This window comes from Vanacampus margaritifer, chromosome 2, assembly GCF_051991255.1.
Source record: "Vanacampus margaritifer isolate UIUO_Vmar chromosome 2, RoL_Vmar_1.0, whole genome shotgun sequence".
Taxonomy (NCBI): Eukaryota; Metazoa; Chordata; class Actinopteri; order Syngnathiformes; family Syngnathidae; genus Vanacampus; species Vanacampus margaritifer.
The window spans coordinates 49,735,051-49,752,522 of NC_135433.1; the positions used below are offsets into that span (position 1 = coordinate 49,735,051).

The following is a 17,472-nucleotide window of genomic DNA, read 5'->3' on the forward strand; positions in this document are numbered from 1 at the left end:
AGGTGCAAACACGTGACATATCCCCCGGAAATCAAGACACCTAAAAATTTAAATTGTATATATGTTTACTTGTTTCTTTTAAATACAGTACTTGAATGTGTTGGTTTTAGTGGTTAAAAATTAACTTGCTGCAAACAAAAACACAGTTACGCGATGTTGATCTTGGGGGCGGGTCAAATCAGCAACCAGCCAATCAACGTGGCTTCAACTACCAGCCGAATTGCTAAGCTAAAAACATAGCTGTTATCTCTTATTTAACAGAAGTCTGAACGTATTCAGTTTCACCAAAGATACGCGAATGAGTACTTTTTTTGTTTTCCCAAACTAAGAATTTGTAAGGACGTCGTAGTTCAACACAACTAGCGTTACACATTGAGCGTCTTTTGCGTGAACTAGTGGGCGCGTCGAGGCGTACTGTTTCTGTAGCTTTCAGAAGCCCTGAAAGGGGGTGACTCGAAAAGCAAACGAAAATTAAAAATTCCGAGACGTCTTAATCCTCCAAAGAAAGTGAGACTTTAAAATGAGAGGTTCTTACGGAGATCGAGACCGTGGTCGTGACAGAGGGTGAGTAATTACAGTAAATTCCATGTTAGCCTGAAAGCTAACTCCAGCGCTTTTGTTTATGTACGCTCCATGTTTGGGACTAGCGCTACGAAAATCACTATGTCTCGATTTTATAGCCAACTATGTATCAATTAAGTGGTATTATTATCATATTACAGAAGCCCTCGTTTCGGGTCCAGCAGAAGCGGCTCGTCATCGATTAAAAAAATCGGCAATCCTGGCGACCGTTTACGAAAGAAAAGATGGGACCTGGATGAACTCCCCAAATTCGAGAAGAACTTTTACAGCGAGCATCCTGAAGTACAGCGCATGGGTCAGGTGCGATTTGTTTTCATTAATTCTTTAGCTTTTAAACCACAGCATCACAATTAGGATTCTCACACTGTATTGCCCCCCCAACAGTATGACATTGAGGAGTACAGAAGAAAGAAAGAAATAACTATTCGAGGTGCAGGCTGCCCAAAGCCCGTCACTGGATTCCACCAAGCAAAGTTTCCTCGTAAGCATCCGCAAACCTGATCCAGAGGTGGCAAATGTACTTACGCTTTGTAGCATGTTTAATGTAGAAGTAGTTAGCCGGTGCTTGTTGACAAAGAGAGAGAGGGAGATAGGGAGAGACTTAAATGCACTTTAAAAAGTAAAAAAAAACAAAAAAACACTTAAGTACAAAAATAAAAATGTATGTTTCTTCCTCTCTGCACAAAGTAGTTTTCTTCTTTATTCGCTAATATGCTTGTACTGAGAACAAGGGAAAAAAGTCACGTTGTCACATGTTTACAAATTCAATCAAAAAAGCATACTACTGCTAAATTAGCTAATGATAACAAATGGAAAAATATACACCTCACTTGTATTTGTTTTTTGTTTTTTTTCCCAAGTAGATGGCAAATTTTTACATGCCAGAAGTTAGTGATTTTTAGACTGGTGCAAGACAACTCCTTCGCTACAAATTATTTTTGTAGCCAAGAATATCAATCATTTCTCTTAAATAAGGCCATGGATGGGCAACATTTTTCTTTTTCAAATATGTTGCCGGAAGATCTCAACCATGGTTGACTTCACGCTGTCTTTTTTAAATCATGTCATCATCCATGGAGATCGAATAAAGTAACAAGTCTACTTTGACAAAGTAAGGTGTAAAATGTAGTGAGTAAAAGTAATACATTGTCAAAAATAAATTTTCAACTACAGATACATGGAAAACATACATTAACAAAGTATTTGTACTTGGTTACTTTTCATCTGTGTTACCACAAAAAATACACAAAACAAATATCTTTGGGTCTTCTCAAGTTAATACATGCCCCCCTCCCCCTCACAATTTAGAATATGTAATGGATGTCTTGCTGCAGCAAAATTTCAAGGAGCCTACAGCCATTCAGGCTCAAGGATTCCCTCTAGCCCTCAGTGGGAGAGACATGGTGGGAATTGCACAGACTGGCTCAGGAAAGACTCTGTCGGTAAGACACATCTTTTATTTTACAAAGATCACTTGATAAATTGGTATTTTCCTCTCTGTTTAAGTTTATATATGTGATTGTTCCCAAGACATGCTGATAAAATTTACACAAGCCACCACTGTCATTAAGTTTGATGCTATTCTTTGTACTTGATAGAATCAATTCCCTTTTATCCGTCCACAGTATCTGCTACCAGCAATTGTGCACATCAACCACCAGCCCTATCTTGAGCGTGGAGATGGACCCATTGTATGTAAAGAGAATCAGAATATATACGTATTGCTTAGAACTATGTGCTGAGTATTTATAACACTCTTTTGCAAATCATCATGTGTGCCGCAGCAAATTGTCCAAGTTCACATATTTGGCAAGAAAATATTGCTTGCTACAAGTAATGTATCTATGTTCATGTATCTATGCCAGTGGCATTTTAAATGCTCTTCCACTAGATGGCCAAATGTACAAAAAACTGTTGCCGTTCTTATAATAGAAGGATAGCTTTGTAATTAATTACACATGACAATGTTTCAAGCTGAGTAAACACATTTGTGTTTAAATTGAGGAGAAATTATATGTATTTTCTATGCATTTAGTGACAATTTGGTTTGATGGTGTGCTGTGCAGTTAGGGTTGTTTTTGCGTAATGGCATTGTTTTTATACTTCCAAGTGCTTGGTTCTGGCCCCCACAAGAGAACTGGCACAGCAGGTACAGCAGGTGGCATATGACTATGGGAAATCGTCACGCATTAAAACCACCTGTGTGTATGGGGGTGCTCCCAAAGGACCCCAGATCCGAGATCTGGAAAGAGGTATGCACAATTGACCGTTGAAGATTGTTGTACTGTTCAGGTATTCAATGTAAATAAATCCACCTTCTGCCGTTCTCTCTTTCCTCAAATTGATGACAGTAAATTGAGAAGAAAAGCTTGTTGTGTATTCTCATTGAAAGTTCTCTTCAGCCAAAGGGTCATACCTGAATTTATAGACTGGAGCAATTTACTGCACGTTACAGCTTTCTTTTTTTCTGTCTCTTTCCTCCTCCCAGGTGTTGAAATCTGCATCGCCACTCCAGGTCGTCTGATTGACTTTCTTGAGGCGGGCAAAACCAACCTGCGGCGTTGCACATATTTAGTTCTGGATGAAGCTGACCGCATGCTGGACATGGGATTTGAACCCCAGATTCGTAAAATAGTGGACCAGATCAGGGTAACGCCATTAATAAACTCAATCCACAAATGGGAAAGCTCGCTACGTCCTGATGATTAAAGTTTTAAAAGGTATTCAAATCAAATTTTGAGCTTTATGAGCTGTAACTGTATATGCGTATGTCTAGCCGGATCGACAGACGCTGATGTGGAGCGCCACCTGGCCAAAAGAGGTGCGCCAACTGGCTGAAGACTTCCTTAAAGACTACGTGCAGATCAATGTTGGCGCACTTGAGCTCAGCGCGAACCACAACATCCTTCAGATAGTTGACGTGTGCATGGATAGTGAAAAGGAGAACAAGTAAGACACTGTTTACATTTGCACACCTGTTTGCTGTTATTATAACAACATTTTTTTAATTCCAGGTTGATACAGTTGATGGAGGAGATTATGGCAGAGAAAGAGAACAAGACTATCATCTTTGTCGAGACTAAGAAGCGATGTGATGACCTCACACGTAGGATGAGACGTGATGGGTGAGCTGAAGGAGATGCTTTTATAGTCTGAGGAACTCAGAGATGTGGCAGAGCTGTCTACCGACTTTGGTTGTTGCTTTCTTTTCAAAGGTGGCCAGCAATGTGCATTCATGGTGACAAGAGCCAGCCAGAGAGAGACTGGGTGTTGTCAGGTATCACAAACACATTAACAGTCACAATACAGTGAAGTGAACTACCTTTTATGGCGGAGGGGTATGTTCCAGACCCAACTATAAGTGAAAATCATCAATAAAGAGAATCCATCTAAAAAAGTAACTTTTTTTTTTTTTGGGTCGTTATCTAAGCCCTGAGCAACTGTGATGTTATTTTCAGTCAACAGCAAGTGACAAAATGGCCGCCCCTTAAGATGGATAAAAATGGGTGGATTTTACTGCTTAACTCATATTCCACAAACGCAATATTAATCAGAATGCCATGTTTAGACTGGTGGGGCCGCATAGAACATATTATTGTGAAGAGAATTTGGGGGTTGACTTGTATTTTGTATTCTGTGTATTTTTAGCGCCATCTAGAGGTAAACTAATAATTTATTTTATTTAATAACCCACCTATAATTTCAATACTATGCACACAAAAAAATATGTTCCATCACCTCAACGTACATTTTTTTTTATATAATCGTAGGTCTAGTAATCACTAAATATATTATGTTATTATGGCTGGAGCCTCAAGGGGGCACAAGCCAGTGTCTTCTTGTGCTGGTCCCAAGCCCGGATAAATACAGAGGGTTGTGTCAGGAAGGGCATCCGACGTAAAACTTTGGCCAAATCAAACATGCGAATCAAATATATGACTTCCATACCGGATCGGTCGAGGCCCGGGTTAACAACGACCGCCATCGGTGCTGTTGACCTATAGGTTGTCGGTGGAAACTGGACTACTGTTGGTTGAAGAAAGAGAGGAGGAAGGTGTGTTTGTAGGAAGAAAGAGAAGAGCAACAGGAGTCTAGAGTCTAGGACTGAGAGTAGGGACTTTAAATGTTGGAGCTAGTGATGGGATGATGATACCTCAAGGAGTGTATTGACATTGTGTTGGTCACTCAATAGTGACCTCTGCTGTAGATCTAAAATCATTGCAGATAAACAAAATGAAAATAAGATGGTAAAACGTGCATGCTGTAAACCTTAATATTAGCTTATGAATTTATATTTATAAAATAAATTTAATAAATTTTATTTATTCACTTGCTAGTCTTTTACTTAAAATATGATCTCATCTTTGTATAATTTCAGTTGGTCCATTTGCTTGCTGAGTTAAGTTGTTTATTAGATGCTCATATGAGTTGGCTTGTAAAATATAGCAAATTTGTATCTAATAAAATAAATAATAAAAGTTAAAATGTTTAACTTCTGTATGGGATTTTGTTAAAAGTTTTAAACCATATGTAATAACACACTAAAAACAGATTCTGTCATACATTTTTATTGAGAAACAAAAGTTTTTGAAGTGTGATTGCTCCAAGGCGATTTCTCCTCTTGGACACCAGTTCCCCTGCCTTAGAGAACACTCGTTCACAGGGAACAGAGGAAGCTGGTGTGCATAAATATTTAAGTGCCAGTTGATAAAGGTGTGGAGAACGATCCATGAGTGGAAGCAAACAAAAATCCAACAGGCACAAGTACAGGTAAATTTACAGCAACAGCAAACAGTTTAATCTCCATCCAACAAACACGCAACATGTTGATACAGTTTGTCTACCTATAAATACAGTTTGGCGCGGCACATCCAAACGACACACTTCCTGTATCGGTCACGTGATTTTTTTATTAAAGCGATACACGCGCCGATACGGGGTTTCACACTTGCGCACTCGGCACAGTGCTGGCGCACCAGTGTTGTTCGTCCCATCACTAGTTGGAGCTATGACAGGAAAAGGTAGAGCTGGTTAACATGATGCAGAGGAGGAAAGTGGACATACTGTGTGTTCAGGAGAGCAGGTGGAAAGGGAGCAAAGCTAGAAGTTTAGGAGCAGGGTTCAAGTTATTCTATCATGGTGTAGATAGTAAGATAAATGGAGTAAGAGTTATCGTGAAGGAGGACTTTGTTAGGAACGTCCTGGAGGTAAAAAGAGTGTCAAATAGAGTGATGAGTCTGAAGCTAGGAATCGAAGGTGTGATGATCAATGTGGTTAGTGGGTATGCGCCACAGGTAGGATGTGAGCTGGAGGAGAAGGAGAACCTTTGGTTGGACCTTGATGAAATGATGCAGAGCATCCCTAGAAGTGAAAGAGTTATCATTGGTGCAGACTTCAATAGTCACTTTCGTGCAGGAATCAGAAGTGATGAGGAGGTGATGGGCAAGTTTGGTATCCAGGAGAGGAACGCAGAAGGACAGATAGTGGTTGACTTTGCAAAAAGAATGGAAATGGCTGTTATGAATACTTTCTTCCAAAAGAGGCAGGAACATAGGTGACCTACAAGAGTGGAGGTAGGAGTACACAGGTAGACTAACATCTTATGTAGATAGTGTCATCTGAAGGAGATCAACGACTGCAAAGTAGTGGTAGGTGAGAAGGTAGCCAGACAGCATAGGATGGTAGTGTGTAGGATGACTCTGGTGGTGAGGAAGACAAAGACGGCAAAGGCAAAGCAGAGGACAAAATGATGGAAGCTGAAAAAGGAACAGTGTTGTATGACCTTCAAGAAGGAGTTGAGACGGGCTGTGGATGGTTAGTAGGTGCTTCCAGATGACTGGACAACTACAGCAAATGTGATCAGGGAGACAGGTAGGACAGTCCTTGGTGTGTCATCTGGAAGGAAAGGGGATAAGGAGACTTGTTGGTGGAATGAGGAGGTGCCGAAGTGGATCCAAAGAAAGAGGTTAGCTAAGCAGAAGTGGGACACTGAAAGGACTGAAGAAAGTAAACAAGAGTTCAGGGAAATGCAGTGTAAATTGAAAGTAGAAGTGGCAAAGGCCAAACAACGATGACTTGTATGCCAGGTTGGACAGTAAGGAGGGAGAGACTGACCTATACAGGTTGGCAAGGCAAAGAGACAGAGATAGGAAGGACGTGCAACAGGTTAAGGTAATAAAGGATAGGGATGGAAGTGTGTTGACAGATGCCAGTAGTGTGATGGGAAGATGGAAAGAGTACTTTGAAGAGTTGAAGAATGAGGAAAATGGGAGACAACGAAGCGTAGAAGAGGTGACTGTTGTGGACCAGGAAGTAGCAAAGATTAATAAGGATGAAGTGAGAAGGGCATTGAAGAGGATGAAGAGTGGAAAGGCACTCGGTCCTGATGATATACCTGTGGAGGTATTGAAGTGTCTAAGAGAGGTAGCAGTAGAATTTCTGACTGGGTTGCTCAACAGGATCTTAGATAGTGAGAAAATGCCTGAGGAATGGAGGAAAAGTGTGCTTGTGCCCATTTTTAAGAACAAGGGAGACGTGCAGAGTTGTGGCAACTACAGAGGAATAAAGCTGATGAGCCACACAATGAAGCTATGGGAAAGAGTAGTTGAAGCTTAGACTGAGAGTAGAGGTGAACATTTGTGAGCAGCAGTGTGGTTTCATGCCAAAAAAAGAGTACCACAGATGCAGTATTTGCTTTGAGGATGTTGATAGAGAAGTACAGAGAAGGTCAGAAGGAGCTGCATTGTGTCTTTGTAGATCTAGAGAAAGCTTATGACAGGGTGCCCAGAGAGGAACTGTAGTTTTGTATGAGGATGTCTGGCGTGGCAGAGAAGTATGTTCAAGTGGTGCAGGACATGTATGAGGACTGTAAGACAGTGGTGAGGTGTGCTGTAGGTGTGACGGAGGAGTTCAAAGTGGAGGTGGGATTACATCAGGGATCAGGTCTGAGCCCCTTCTTGTTCGCTATGGTAATGGAGAGGATGACAGACCAGGTTAGACAGGAATCTCCATGGACTATGATGTTTGCAGATGACATTGTGATCTGTAGTGAGAGCATGGAACAGGTGGAGGAGAAGCTAGAGGCATGGAGGTTTGCCCTGGAAAGGAGGGGAATGAAGGTTAGCCATAGCAAGAAGTAGTATCTGTGTGTGAATGGGAGGGACCCAAGTGGAAGAGTGAGGTTACAGGGAGAAGAGACCAAGAAGGTGGAGGAGTTTAAGTATTTAGGGTCAACAGTCCAGAGCAATTGAGAGTGTGGAAAAGAAGTGAAGAAGCGTGTGCAGGCAGGCTGGAACGGGTGGAGAAAAGTGTCAGGTGTGATGTGTAATAGAAGAGTTTCAGCTAAAATGAAAGAAAAGGTTTATAAAACTGTGGTGAGATCATCGATGTTGTTTGGTCTAGAGACAGTGCCACTGAGGAAAAGACAGGAGGCAGAGCTGGAGGTGGCAGAGATGAAGATGCTGAGGTGTTCTTTGGGAGTGACCAGGATGGATAGAATCAGGAATGAGTACATCAGAGGGACAGCACATGTTAGAGGCTTTGGAGATAAAGTCAGAGAGGACAGACTGAGATGGTTTGGACATGTCCAGAGGAGAGATAGTGAGGATATTGGCAGAAGGATGCTGAGTTTCCAAATGCCAGGCAGGAGGTCTAGAGGAAGACTAAAGAAGGAGGTACATGGATGTAGTTAAAGAGGACATGAAGTTAGTTGGTGTGAGAGCAGAGGATGCAGAGAACAGGGTTAGATGGAGGCAACGGATTCGCTGTGGCGACCCCTGAAGGGAAAAGCCGAAAGGAAAAGAAGAAGATGGCTGGAGTCTCACCTTAGAAGAAGCTGACGTGTTTCACCGCCATCTTCCTGTTACAGATGCCCAAAGGATAACTTGGCAAACGTAGTTAGCCCGGGTGGTGCTTGCATCGAGTGTTGGACCGAATTGGTCAACCACCGCTTACCTTCCACAGGTGGAGCCTGCAGGTGGTCGTCGCTGAGTCCCGTGATTTGGGCTCCCGTCAATTGTCACCTTCTGCTTTGCTCTCATAAGCTTTTACTAGATTTGTTTTTAAACTAGCTTCCCCCGCTAGCCGCTCTAGTTAGCCACTCAAGCCGACATCATAGCGACATCTAATGGTCACTTATTACACACTTGGGCTTTAAAATGCAGAGTTTTAGAAATAAAAGGCGCAACTATCCAATCAACAATCTAAACTAATTTTAAAGTCAGAGATGTTAATCTAACACTAATTCCAGACCCTAAATGGTCTTTTCTTTGTGTTTTAGAGTTCCGCAGTGGCAAAGCTCCAATCCTCATCGCTACTGATGTGGCTTCCCGTGGTTTGGGTATGTCCTGAGTGCTAATATGTCACTTGCACTATACACCAACATTTGATTTATATAGGTAAGAGTAAGGCATTGATTTGCATATAGAGCTCAACCAAATGATGCTTTGCTTCTCAGATCAGGGTGCATCTGATCTCTGAAGCAAATCATGTCTATGGTGAATTGAAGCTGAAATGTAAGGTATATGTGTAAGAGGTGATGCTAGTCATGCAGATCAACCTTGAACCTAATTCAATGTTCATTTGTTTCTTTTCATTTTCTTTTCTTTGTTTGTTTCCAAGTCTCTCTTCTGCCAACTAGAAGTACACAGGCCCTCGGGAGCCTGCAGCCGGACCTAGGCATGACTAATCGAAAGCCGACTTTTGGGAGAGAGACGGCCTGATTATTCGGTCCCGCACAGCACAGCCATCTCCGAGCCCACAAAGCACACGATGCTCTCTCCCCCCCTTGCCAGGACACCGAACGCCTGGCTGACTGGGGAGGGGGCACGGAAGGAGGGGCGAGCATGGGGGGCTGCTGGGCTGTCAGGGTGGGCTCCCCTCAGCCGCGCCATCGTCCAAGTGGCGCACCACACTGATTGGAGGAGCCACAAGCGTCAAGCGAGCATGTCTGTAACACAACAATCAGCTCTCAATTGGTGCCACTGATACTAAGAGACACTGTGGTGCGTCACGACAAGAGCGACTCATCCACCAGGAGCTGAGGGTGGATCGAGCCAGTGTCGCCCATGGACGGCTGTGCTGCAGGCTGCGCGCCCCCCAACGATTCAGCCCCTGACACCCCCCCAGGCCCCCCCACCACCACACACATCACCACTGGCTGTGGCGGCCGGCCTCTCCCTCTGCGGACGTCATGTCTGGTCCTGGCTGGCAGGAGTCCTGGCCTGAAGGAGTCACCTCTCTGTAATTGTTTGTCCCCCTGCCTTCCTCTCCCCCTAATACTTCTTCCACGCATCAATTCAACTTTTTGTCTTCGTCCGCTTTGCTTCTTCTACCTGTTTAGTGTCTTTGTTGTTTGCGTTAATTCACTTTCAGACACGACTTTTAGCTCCAACCCTGCCATTTTAGTCCTATATACATCTATAACCATTCTTCTTCGTATCCATCAAACAAGACAAGTGTTGACAAGTCAACAAGTTACCTGAGCAGAGAGGGCTTTTCCTTAGTGCAGGGGTGGCAAATTTGTTTTCATGGCAGGCCACATTGTAGCTAGGGTTACCCTCAGGTTATAGACATGAAACACCATAAACATTCTGACCTTTTTGTTTTTCTCCCAGGCTTACGGTTCAGTTCACGTTGGGTACAGTCAGGAAACAAAATGCAAATCAGATTGGGTATATTTTGTGTGAACAGGATCAGAAGCAGATTTAATGACATTTAAAATGAAACAGCAGGAAAGTGCAGCTTAAGTAGTTTATTATGTTGTTAAAAAAATAAATTATTAAATTAAGCTATTGCTTTGGCTCCATTTTAAGAGCCCTGGATATGCAGTTTTAAATGTATCCAGAAGTTAAAGTTGAAATCAACCTTAAACATTTCTTCACAACAATATGTCATATTTGACCTCATTAGTCTAAGCATGACATTCTGATGAAGTTATGAAGCAAAATCCAGCCGTTTTTATCCATCTCTGGGGGCGGCCATTTTGCCACTTGCTGTTTACTGAAGATTACATCACAGTTGCTCAGGGCTCAGGCATGGACCAATCACAGCTTACCTGTTTTATAAAGCGGAGCTATGATTGGTTGTTACCTGAGACCTGAGCAACAGTGATGTCATCTTCAGTCAACAGCAAGTGGCAAAATGGCCGCCCCCTGAGGTGGAAAAAAAAAAAAAAAATATATATTTTTTAAATTAATCATTTTTGATGATTTTAATTATCCTTGTGGTCAAGAAGGCTAGGACAAAATACTGAGTCCAAGTATGATGTAGGTGTCGGCGTTTGTAGGAGGAAGGTTTGTGGTGAGCAGTGGGAGGTTGGACGCGCACGTTCCCTTCCTTTGCTTGTTGACCTCCCCCATGAGTGGTAAGATTTGGGGGGTGTAATCTATCTAGTGATAAATTCGCTATCGCTAATGCTCTGATTCAGTCTTAGGGTAAGTACCGCCAGCCCTTTTCCCCTCCTCCAGGCTTCATCGCGCCTTTTGTCATCTGTAATTAGAAAGAGAACTTAAATCAGTCCCCCCTACATCTCTGATTTGGTCAGAACTGTTATCCGTTTATACAGTGAACACCCCCAAATCAATTTTACCTCCACCAAGATGATTATGTCACTTCTATGCTGAGCGGGATCGCGCTAACATTACAAAATCAATTCCGCCCCAAACATTTGTGGAAAAGTGGCTTCTCTTTTTAACAGTGAAAGATTTTTCAAAAGTAAACGTCTGAGTTTGTCCAGAAGGTGGGTATCTATGAAGTCGTATAATGTACAACTGGCGTGTAAAGAATCAAACTTCTGTATTTATGTTTTGATATGTATTTGTCATAGATGTGACTTGTGGTAAGTGTTGTCACATACTAATTGTATGCTGTACAGAAATGACAGGTAAGTGGATAGTGTGACTTCAAAGCAAGAACCTTGCAATGTTCAATGCAATTATTATTTTGTTGTGACTATTATTTTTCTTTTCCACTTCCCCAACTTCTCCCATCACACTGACCCCTTTCAACCCTTTATTACTGCCCCGAATGTCCAAAAGACGTGGAGGACGTCAAGTTTGTCATCAACTATGACTACCCCAATTCCTCGGAAGACTACATCCATCGGATCGGACGCACGGCCCGCAGCAACAAAAAAGGCACCGCGTACACTTTCTTCACTCCGGGTAACCTCCGCCAGGCGCGTGATCTGATCCGGGTTCTGGAGGAGGCCAGACAGGCCATCAATCCCAAACTGCTGCAGCTGGTTGACACTGGACGTGGAGGAGGCGGAGGTGAGGGACGTTTTCCGTTGTGGGTTATCACATGTTTTACTTGTAGTGATGGTCAGCATGTTAGATTCATTGAAGACTAAATTGTCTCAAGGTGTGAGTGTGCATGGTTATCCTGTTGCCCGGCTCAAAGAGAAGCACTTCAGATCAACATGACACCAATTAGAAGTATGGAATGTTTAAATAAATAAAAAAAAACACCATATCCATTATAACAGCACTGTTTGTTTCTTTTCCGAGGTGGCCGCCCGCGTTTCCGAGGCAGCTCCACTTCCAACAACCCCAACCTTATGTACCAAGACGAGTGTGACCGGCGAATGCACTCAGTTGGGGGCGGCGGCAGCAGCAGTGCCAGAGATGGGCGCGGGAGCAGCCGCGATGGCCGTGATTCCCGTGACGTCCGCGACAGCCGAGGCTCGAGCAGCCGGGATGGGGACCGCCTCTCCTCCTCATCTTCTTCCTCGTCTTACAGGGAACGCAGCAGCAGGAATGGAGGACGCAGTTATGGTTCCAGCTCCAGCTCGTATCAGAAGGCTAGTAGTAACAGCAGCAGTAGCCGTACCAGCCAGTACAGCTGTCCCAGGGGGGGCTCCACAGCAGTGGGAGGTGACGAGGGGCTAGTCCCGCCCCCCTCGTTGGGCCCCCAGCATCTAATGGACCAGGAGTTCAACCCGCCCCAGCCTGTGATAGGCCTGATGGGACACGTCCCTTTCCAGTTTGCTCAACCTCCACCAACCCCGCCTCCTGGTAGGAAGTAAACCACACCCACTCACACATGAACATGAGCCAGCTGCCAGCCACTTAACCTGCTGATTTATCGGGTACAAAAAGAGAAACAGGTCTGTACTGCCAAAACCTGACTTGGAAAACAACGTGATGAGGAATATTTTATTTAAAATAAGCAAAATGATCTGGCAATAGCGCAGGAAAATTTGACTTGGCAATATTTATTAGAACAAGTAAACATGATTATCCTTGTCTTAAAACTAGTGTCGTTAGACTACCTACACTTACAGAATTGTACTTCTCATTTTAAGTTGAACTAATAAGCTCAAGTTACAGTATATGTAACTGAAGATTTATGGGTGGTGGGGATGCTAAGAGCAAATGAAATGCTCTTAAACAAAACTTGGTAAGAAGAAATATTTGGCAGACATATACAAGGCGTATTTTACCTTGATTAGTGATATTTCATCTTGATTTATTTATTTTTTTTTTTTGCAGTGTGTTACATGATAATTGAACTTGGACCTTAACAGTATTTCTTTGTGGTTGCATATTTGTATCAAAGAAACAATTTGAAGTGAGTTGAGGAGCTTCATTTCTGCAAAAGTAATCAGTTGCCACCATCTTGTGGGTGTTAATTTACTCATTGATTTTGATTATTGCCACATGGGGTTTCACTCTTCTGCAGTAAGTATATTTTGTACAACACGTGTGGATTCATACTGTTCTCACATGTCCAATGGCTATATTTAAACTGTAGTAGTGTTTAGTTTTTAAATGAAGCTTTTGAACATGTTAATGCCAAAATGTTTTTCTGTGGTCGTGAATACAAGGTAGGTGCAGATTGCATTGTGAAGATTTAGTTTGTTAGAAACTTCATGCATAAAAAAAAAAAAAAATCTTAGAAGCATTAATGTATCTTTTACACAGATGAAATCATAGTTCCGTGGGTTTCTTGAAATTATTATTTTGTATTTGTAGTGTTTCATTTAGCATGGTAGTACTTCTTCCTTGACCACTTTGTGTTTCTTAATCTGAAGTTTTTTAAATTGCCTCTGTGGTCAAACTTTTGTAGCAGCGATATTTAGCCTTCCCTGTTGAAATGTTGACGCCAATTAAAGCTTTTAATTGTATTACCACTGTGTGGACGTATTTTTTTGTTGTATATGCTGTTGTGAGGAGTGCCAATTTATTACATTATAGTTAGTGCCTAAACTCAAGAAATCAAACACAACTAATACCAAATGAATGCTCAATGCTGACACACCCCGGATAGTGTTATTTGGATATTATTATGACAGTAGGTAAAGGAGAAAAACAAAATAATAAATGATTTTGAAGAAAAAATATATGAATGCAAATATATTACAACATTGTACATTCAAATGAAGCCAGTTTGATCTTTTAGAAGAAAGCAAACAGCAAATGAAAGTCAAATAATGGCACGGCCTGATAGGCGCTATTTGGATATGATGACAGCCGGTAGCAAAATAAACTTGACAAAACATTCGGGTTTCATCATTGTGCAAAGATACACACTATTACACAGCAAATGTTCCCCACTGTCCTGTTCCATCCTGAGGGCAGACACGTATTGGCCAGAATTGCATTCTTACTGATCAAATACGTTGGTCGGCTGATCAACAGATTGACTGACCTGCTTTGGCAGAGCAGATAGTCATCCATATCCTCCCTAGAGGATACATCTTGGAAACAAATTTAGTTTCGGCATCAGTCAGTCAGTGCAATTAAGAGACAATCAGCTGTCTTTAAAGGGGAAGTCAACCTTAAACATTTCTTGACAATAATGTTATATATGACTAAAATAGTCTAAACATGACATTCTGATTAATATTACATTTGTGGAATATGAGTTATGAAGCAAAATCCAGCCATTTTTCTTCATCTCAGGAGGCGGCCATTTTGTCACTTGCTGGGGACTGAAGATGATGTCACAGTTGCTCAGGTCTCAGGCAACGACCAATCACAGCTCATTTGTTTTCGGCTGAGCTGTGATTGGTTGTTACCTGTGAAAAATCCATACAGCAGCTTCCAATTCGGTCGTTGTCACTTAACTCAATCTCCAAGCTGGAGGTGGAGCAAAAAAGAGGAGTGGCAATCAAACAGGCCAACTTAGTTTAGCCAAATGCAAAAGTGCGAAGTCTTCTGATGATAAGTCGACTTACCACGTACATAATACATGATAAGAATTCCCATTCTTGCTCAACAAGGCCAAACCTGCACCCAATCTCAACTAGGTCAAGCGTCACCGCAAACCGAACCCTTGCTCAATGTGTGCATGCCATTTGTTGACTTAACTGACTGCCAGCCGGAGTTTTGGTAATGTTGTAAACGAGGGGCAGGCTGTCCCCATCAGCGTTGACGTGCCGCAGATAAAAGCCGACCCGAGGCCCAGGTGGAGTCATTGCGATGAAGATGATGAAGAACGTGGCTCTGCCCGCAGCTCTGCTGGGTGAGAACTCTACCGGGTGTTTCTCAAAACTCTCACCTGTCCTATCTTGTGCTAACCTTGTGTGTGTCTACATGATTGTGTGTAGCTCTGGTGTGTGTGTGTGAGGGCGTGACCTTTGGCCAGCTATGCCAGGGGAATCCTAACAACGACAAGAGGACAAGTGACACTTGGGGTCAAGGCCACTACGGGGCCCCGAGGTAAGTTGCCTTGACCCGATGACTCGGGCAGACGCGAGTTGACTTGTGTTGTCGTCCAGGGGGAGCAGGACTCACAAAGGTTTGGACATCGTTTGCGACGACAACTCCTCGGTCTACGCTCCGTTTGACGTCACTATTAATAGAAAAGTCATCGTTTACACCGACCCCAGTAAGGCGGCCATCAACAACGGCATCGAAATGGAGGGCGAAGGTCAGGAACGCACTCACTCACATCTTCACCTTTACCAGAGGTGGCAGAAATGATGTAGTTAAGTAGAAGTACAGATACTTGTGTTAAGAATCGGCAGTAAAACAGGCTAAAATCCAGATGTTTTCTCTGTCACTTCCCACCGCTGACTTTGACCTTTACTCCTCTCCTCCATGCAGGCCTTTGTTTCAAACTCTTCTATGTGAACCCGGACAAGACGTCAGGAACGGTGAGCAAGGGCCAACGTCTGGGCGTCATGATGCCCATGCAGAGCGTCTACCCGGGAATCACCTCGCACGTGCATGTGCAGATGTGCGATAATAGTGACCCCACAGTTCACTTCTGAGGATCGGGGCCAGGCCACTTTTATGACCTTAAATGCCACATTAATTGTTTTTATTGACACGATCCAAATACGGAAATAGAACATTACAGTAGTACTAGATGTTATTTGGATATGATGACAGTGTAAGGTGAAGCTTCAAAAATAAAACAGGTTATGAACGGTTAAGCAGTGTTTTTATTGTTTCCTCTCTTCCAACATGTTAAACTTGCTAAAAAATATCATTGAGCAGGCGTTAGGGTTTCATCATTCTGCAATGCTATTACACACCAAATGTTCCACACTGTCCTGTTCCAATTTGAGGACATGCCCGAATCAGATGGCAGCCAAAATTCTGTTTCTACTGATCAATAACTTGGTTGGCAGATTGACTGACCTGCTTTGGCAGAGCAGATAGCCGTCCACCTAGAATTAGAAATGAGCAGTGTTTCAAAATTTGTAATCCAGATTTCCAAATCCCATTTTCCTGATCCATGCATCGGGATTTTTTATCCCAGGATTTCAACATTTTACAGAATAATCTTGGCCCTCTTGAATTGAGATTTCCAAATCCATACCGCCCACTAGGATCACCCCGCCCGCAGGATCGCAGACGGGCGAAAGAAAGTGTGTTCTGCAGACCTCAAGGCTTTGATAAGTCCAAATGCAAAAGAGGCGGCCACTTGCCACTTGATGTCCAATGAAAAATGACATAGTTGCTCGGTGCAATCGCAATACAGGTAATTAATCAGAATGTCGTGTTTAGACTAGTGGAGGCACATACAACATATTAAGAGAATTTTGGGATTTGCATTTTACCCTTTTAATTTTTCTTGCTGTTAAATTTGGGGTTGAATCTATTTATTTTTTGTTAATTGGATTTTTATTTTATTTAGTTTTATTTCATTTTATTTACATTTGTGGAATTTTGAATTTTTCTGTCTAATCTTGTATTTGCCCAAAATGCTCACACAAAATCTCCTTGGTTCATTTTTATGTACGGCACCGTGTTAAGAGAGGACGTGACGTCATGTCATTGATGAGCTTTCCATTTGCCCACTAGTTAATATTGAGTGATATGCCACATTATCATATACAGTGGAACCTCGGAGTTTGAACGTCTCAGAACTCGCACAAATCGGACTTCAACCAAGAAATCTTAGTAAAAAATGCCTTGGAGTTTGAAATAATTTTTGGAGTTCGAACACCCAAGCAAAGCAAGCTAAGCCGAACGTAACATGAAATCGGGTAGCCGAGCGAAGCCGAGCGAAGCCGAGCGAAGCCGAGCGAAGCCGAGCGAAGCCGAGCGAAGCCGAGCGAAGCCGAGCGAAGCCGAGCGAAGCCGAGCGAAGCCGAGCGAAGCCGAGCGAAGCCGAGCGAAGCCGAGCGAAGCCGAGCGAAGCCGAGCGAAGCCGAGCGAAGCCGAGCGAAGCCGAGCGAAGCCGAGCGAAGCCGAGCGGTCACGTTGCGGTAGTTGAGACGATGCACTGCTCATTTCCAGTGAGATCGGGAATACTCCCGGAGGTGCTCCATACTCGCGAGTGCATTTTGATTTTCCCACGACAATGTTCTACGCCATGGGCTCAAAGAAAGACAACAGTGCCAGTGGCAGCAAAGAAAAACATACAGTGCTACGAACCACAGTGGAAATAGGAAGGAGAATATCGCGCAGTTGTAACTAAGGTGACGACTTCTGT

The 17,472-nt window shown here is 43.0% G+C and overlaps 2 protein-coding genes and 1 long non-coding RNA gene across 5 annotated transcripts; 2 read left to right on the top strand and 1 right to left on the bottom strand.

Annotated features, from left to right (window-relative positions):
- The first annotated feature begins 194 nt into the window (after positions 1–194).
- On the top strand, positions 195–13,708 carry LOC144044679 (putative ATP-dependent RNA helicase DDX17). Of its 3 annotated transcripts, XM_077559246.1 has the most exons (14): positions 195–564; positions 723–882; positions 967–1,063; positions 1,891–2,024; positions 2,208–2,273; positions 2,693–2,834; positions 3,071–3,231; positions 3,359–3,531; positions 3,597–3,707; positions 3,798–3,859; positions 8,861–8,920; positions 11,619–11,852; positions 11,944–12,017; positions 12,090–12,220. In XM_077559246.1, the coding sequence occupies exons 1-13, from the start codon at positions 521–523 to the stop codon at positions 12,003–12,005; spliced, it is 1,506 nt and encodes a 501-aa protein (XP_077415372.1). In that variant the 5' UTR covers positions 195–520; the 3' UTR covers positions 12,006–12,017; positions 12,090–12,220. The 3 variants fall into 3 exon arrangements, with proteins under 3 accessions (XP_077415372.1, XP_077415369.1, XP_077415370.1); XM_077559243.1 differs by lacking the exon at positions 11,944–12,017 and having other exon boundaries at positions 12,090–13,708; XM_077559244.1 differs by lacking the exon at positions 11,944–12,017 and having other exon boundaries at positions 723–877; positions 12,090–13,708.
- Positions 10,319–11,874, bottom strand: LOC144044681 (uncharacterized). The gene is made up of 2 exons (XR_013291326.1): positions 11,729–11,874; positions 10,319–11,070 (listed from the first exon to the last, which is right to left on the bottom strand). It is a non-coding gene; the product is annotated as an uncharacterized LOC144044681 (long non-coding RNA).
- A 1,175-nt stretch (positions 13,709–14,883) lies between the features above and the next one.
- LOC144044680 (leukocyte cell-derived chemotaxin-2-like) lies at positions 14,884–15,964 on the top strand. Its single transcript, XM_077559247.1, has 4 exons — positions 14,884–15,048; positions 15,134–15,245; positions 15,305–15,456; positions 15,633–15,964. Exons 1-4 carry the CDS (start codon positions 15,006–15,008, stop codon positions 15,797–15,799), a joined length of 474 nt encoding a protein of 157 aa, XP_077415373.1. The 5' UTR covers positions 14,884–15,005; the 3' UTR covers positions 15,800–15,964.
- Positions 15,965–17,472: the final 1,508 nt, after the last annotated feature.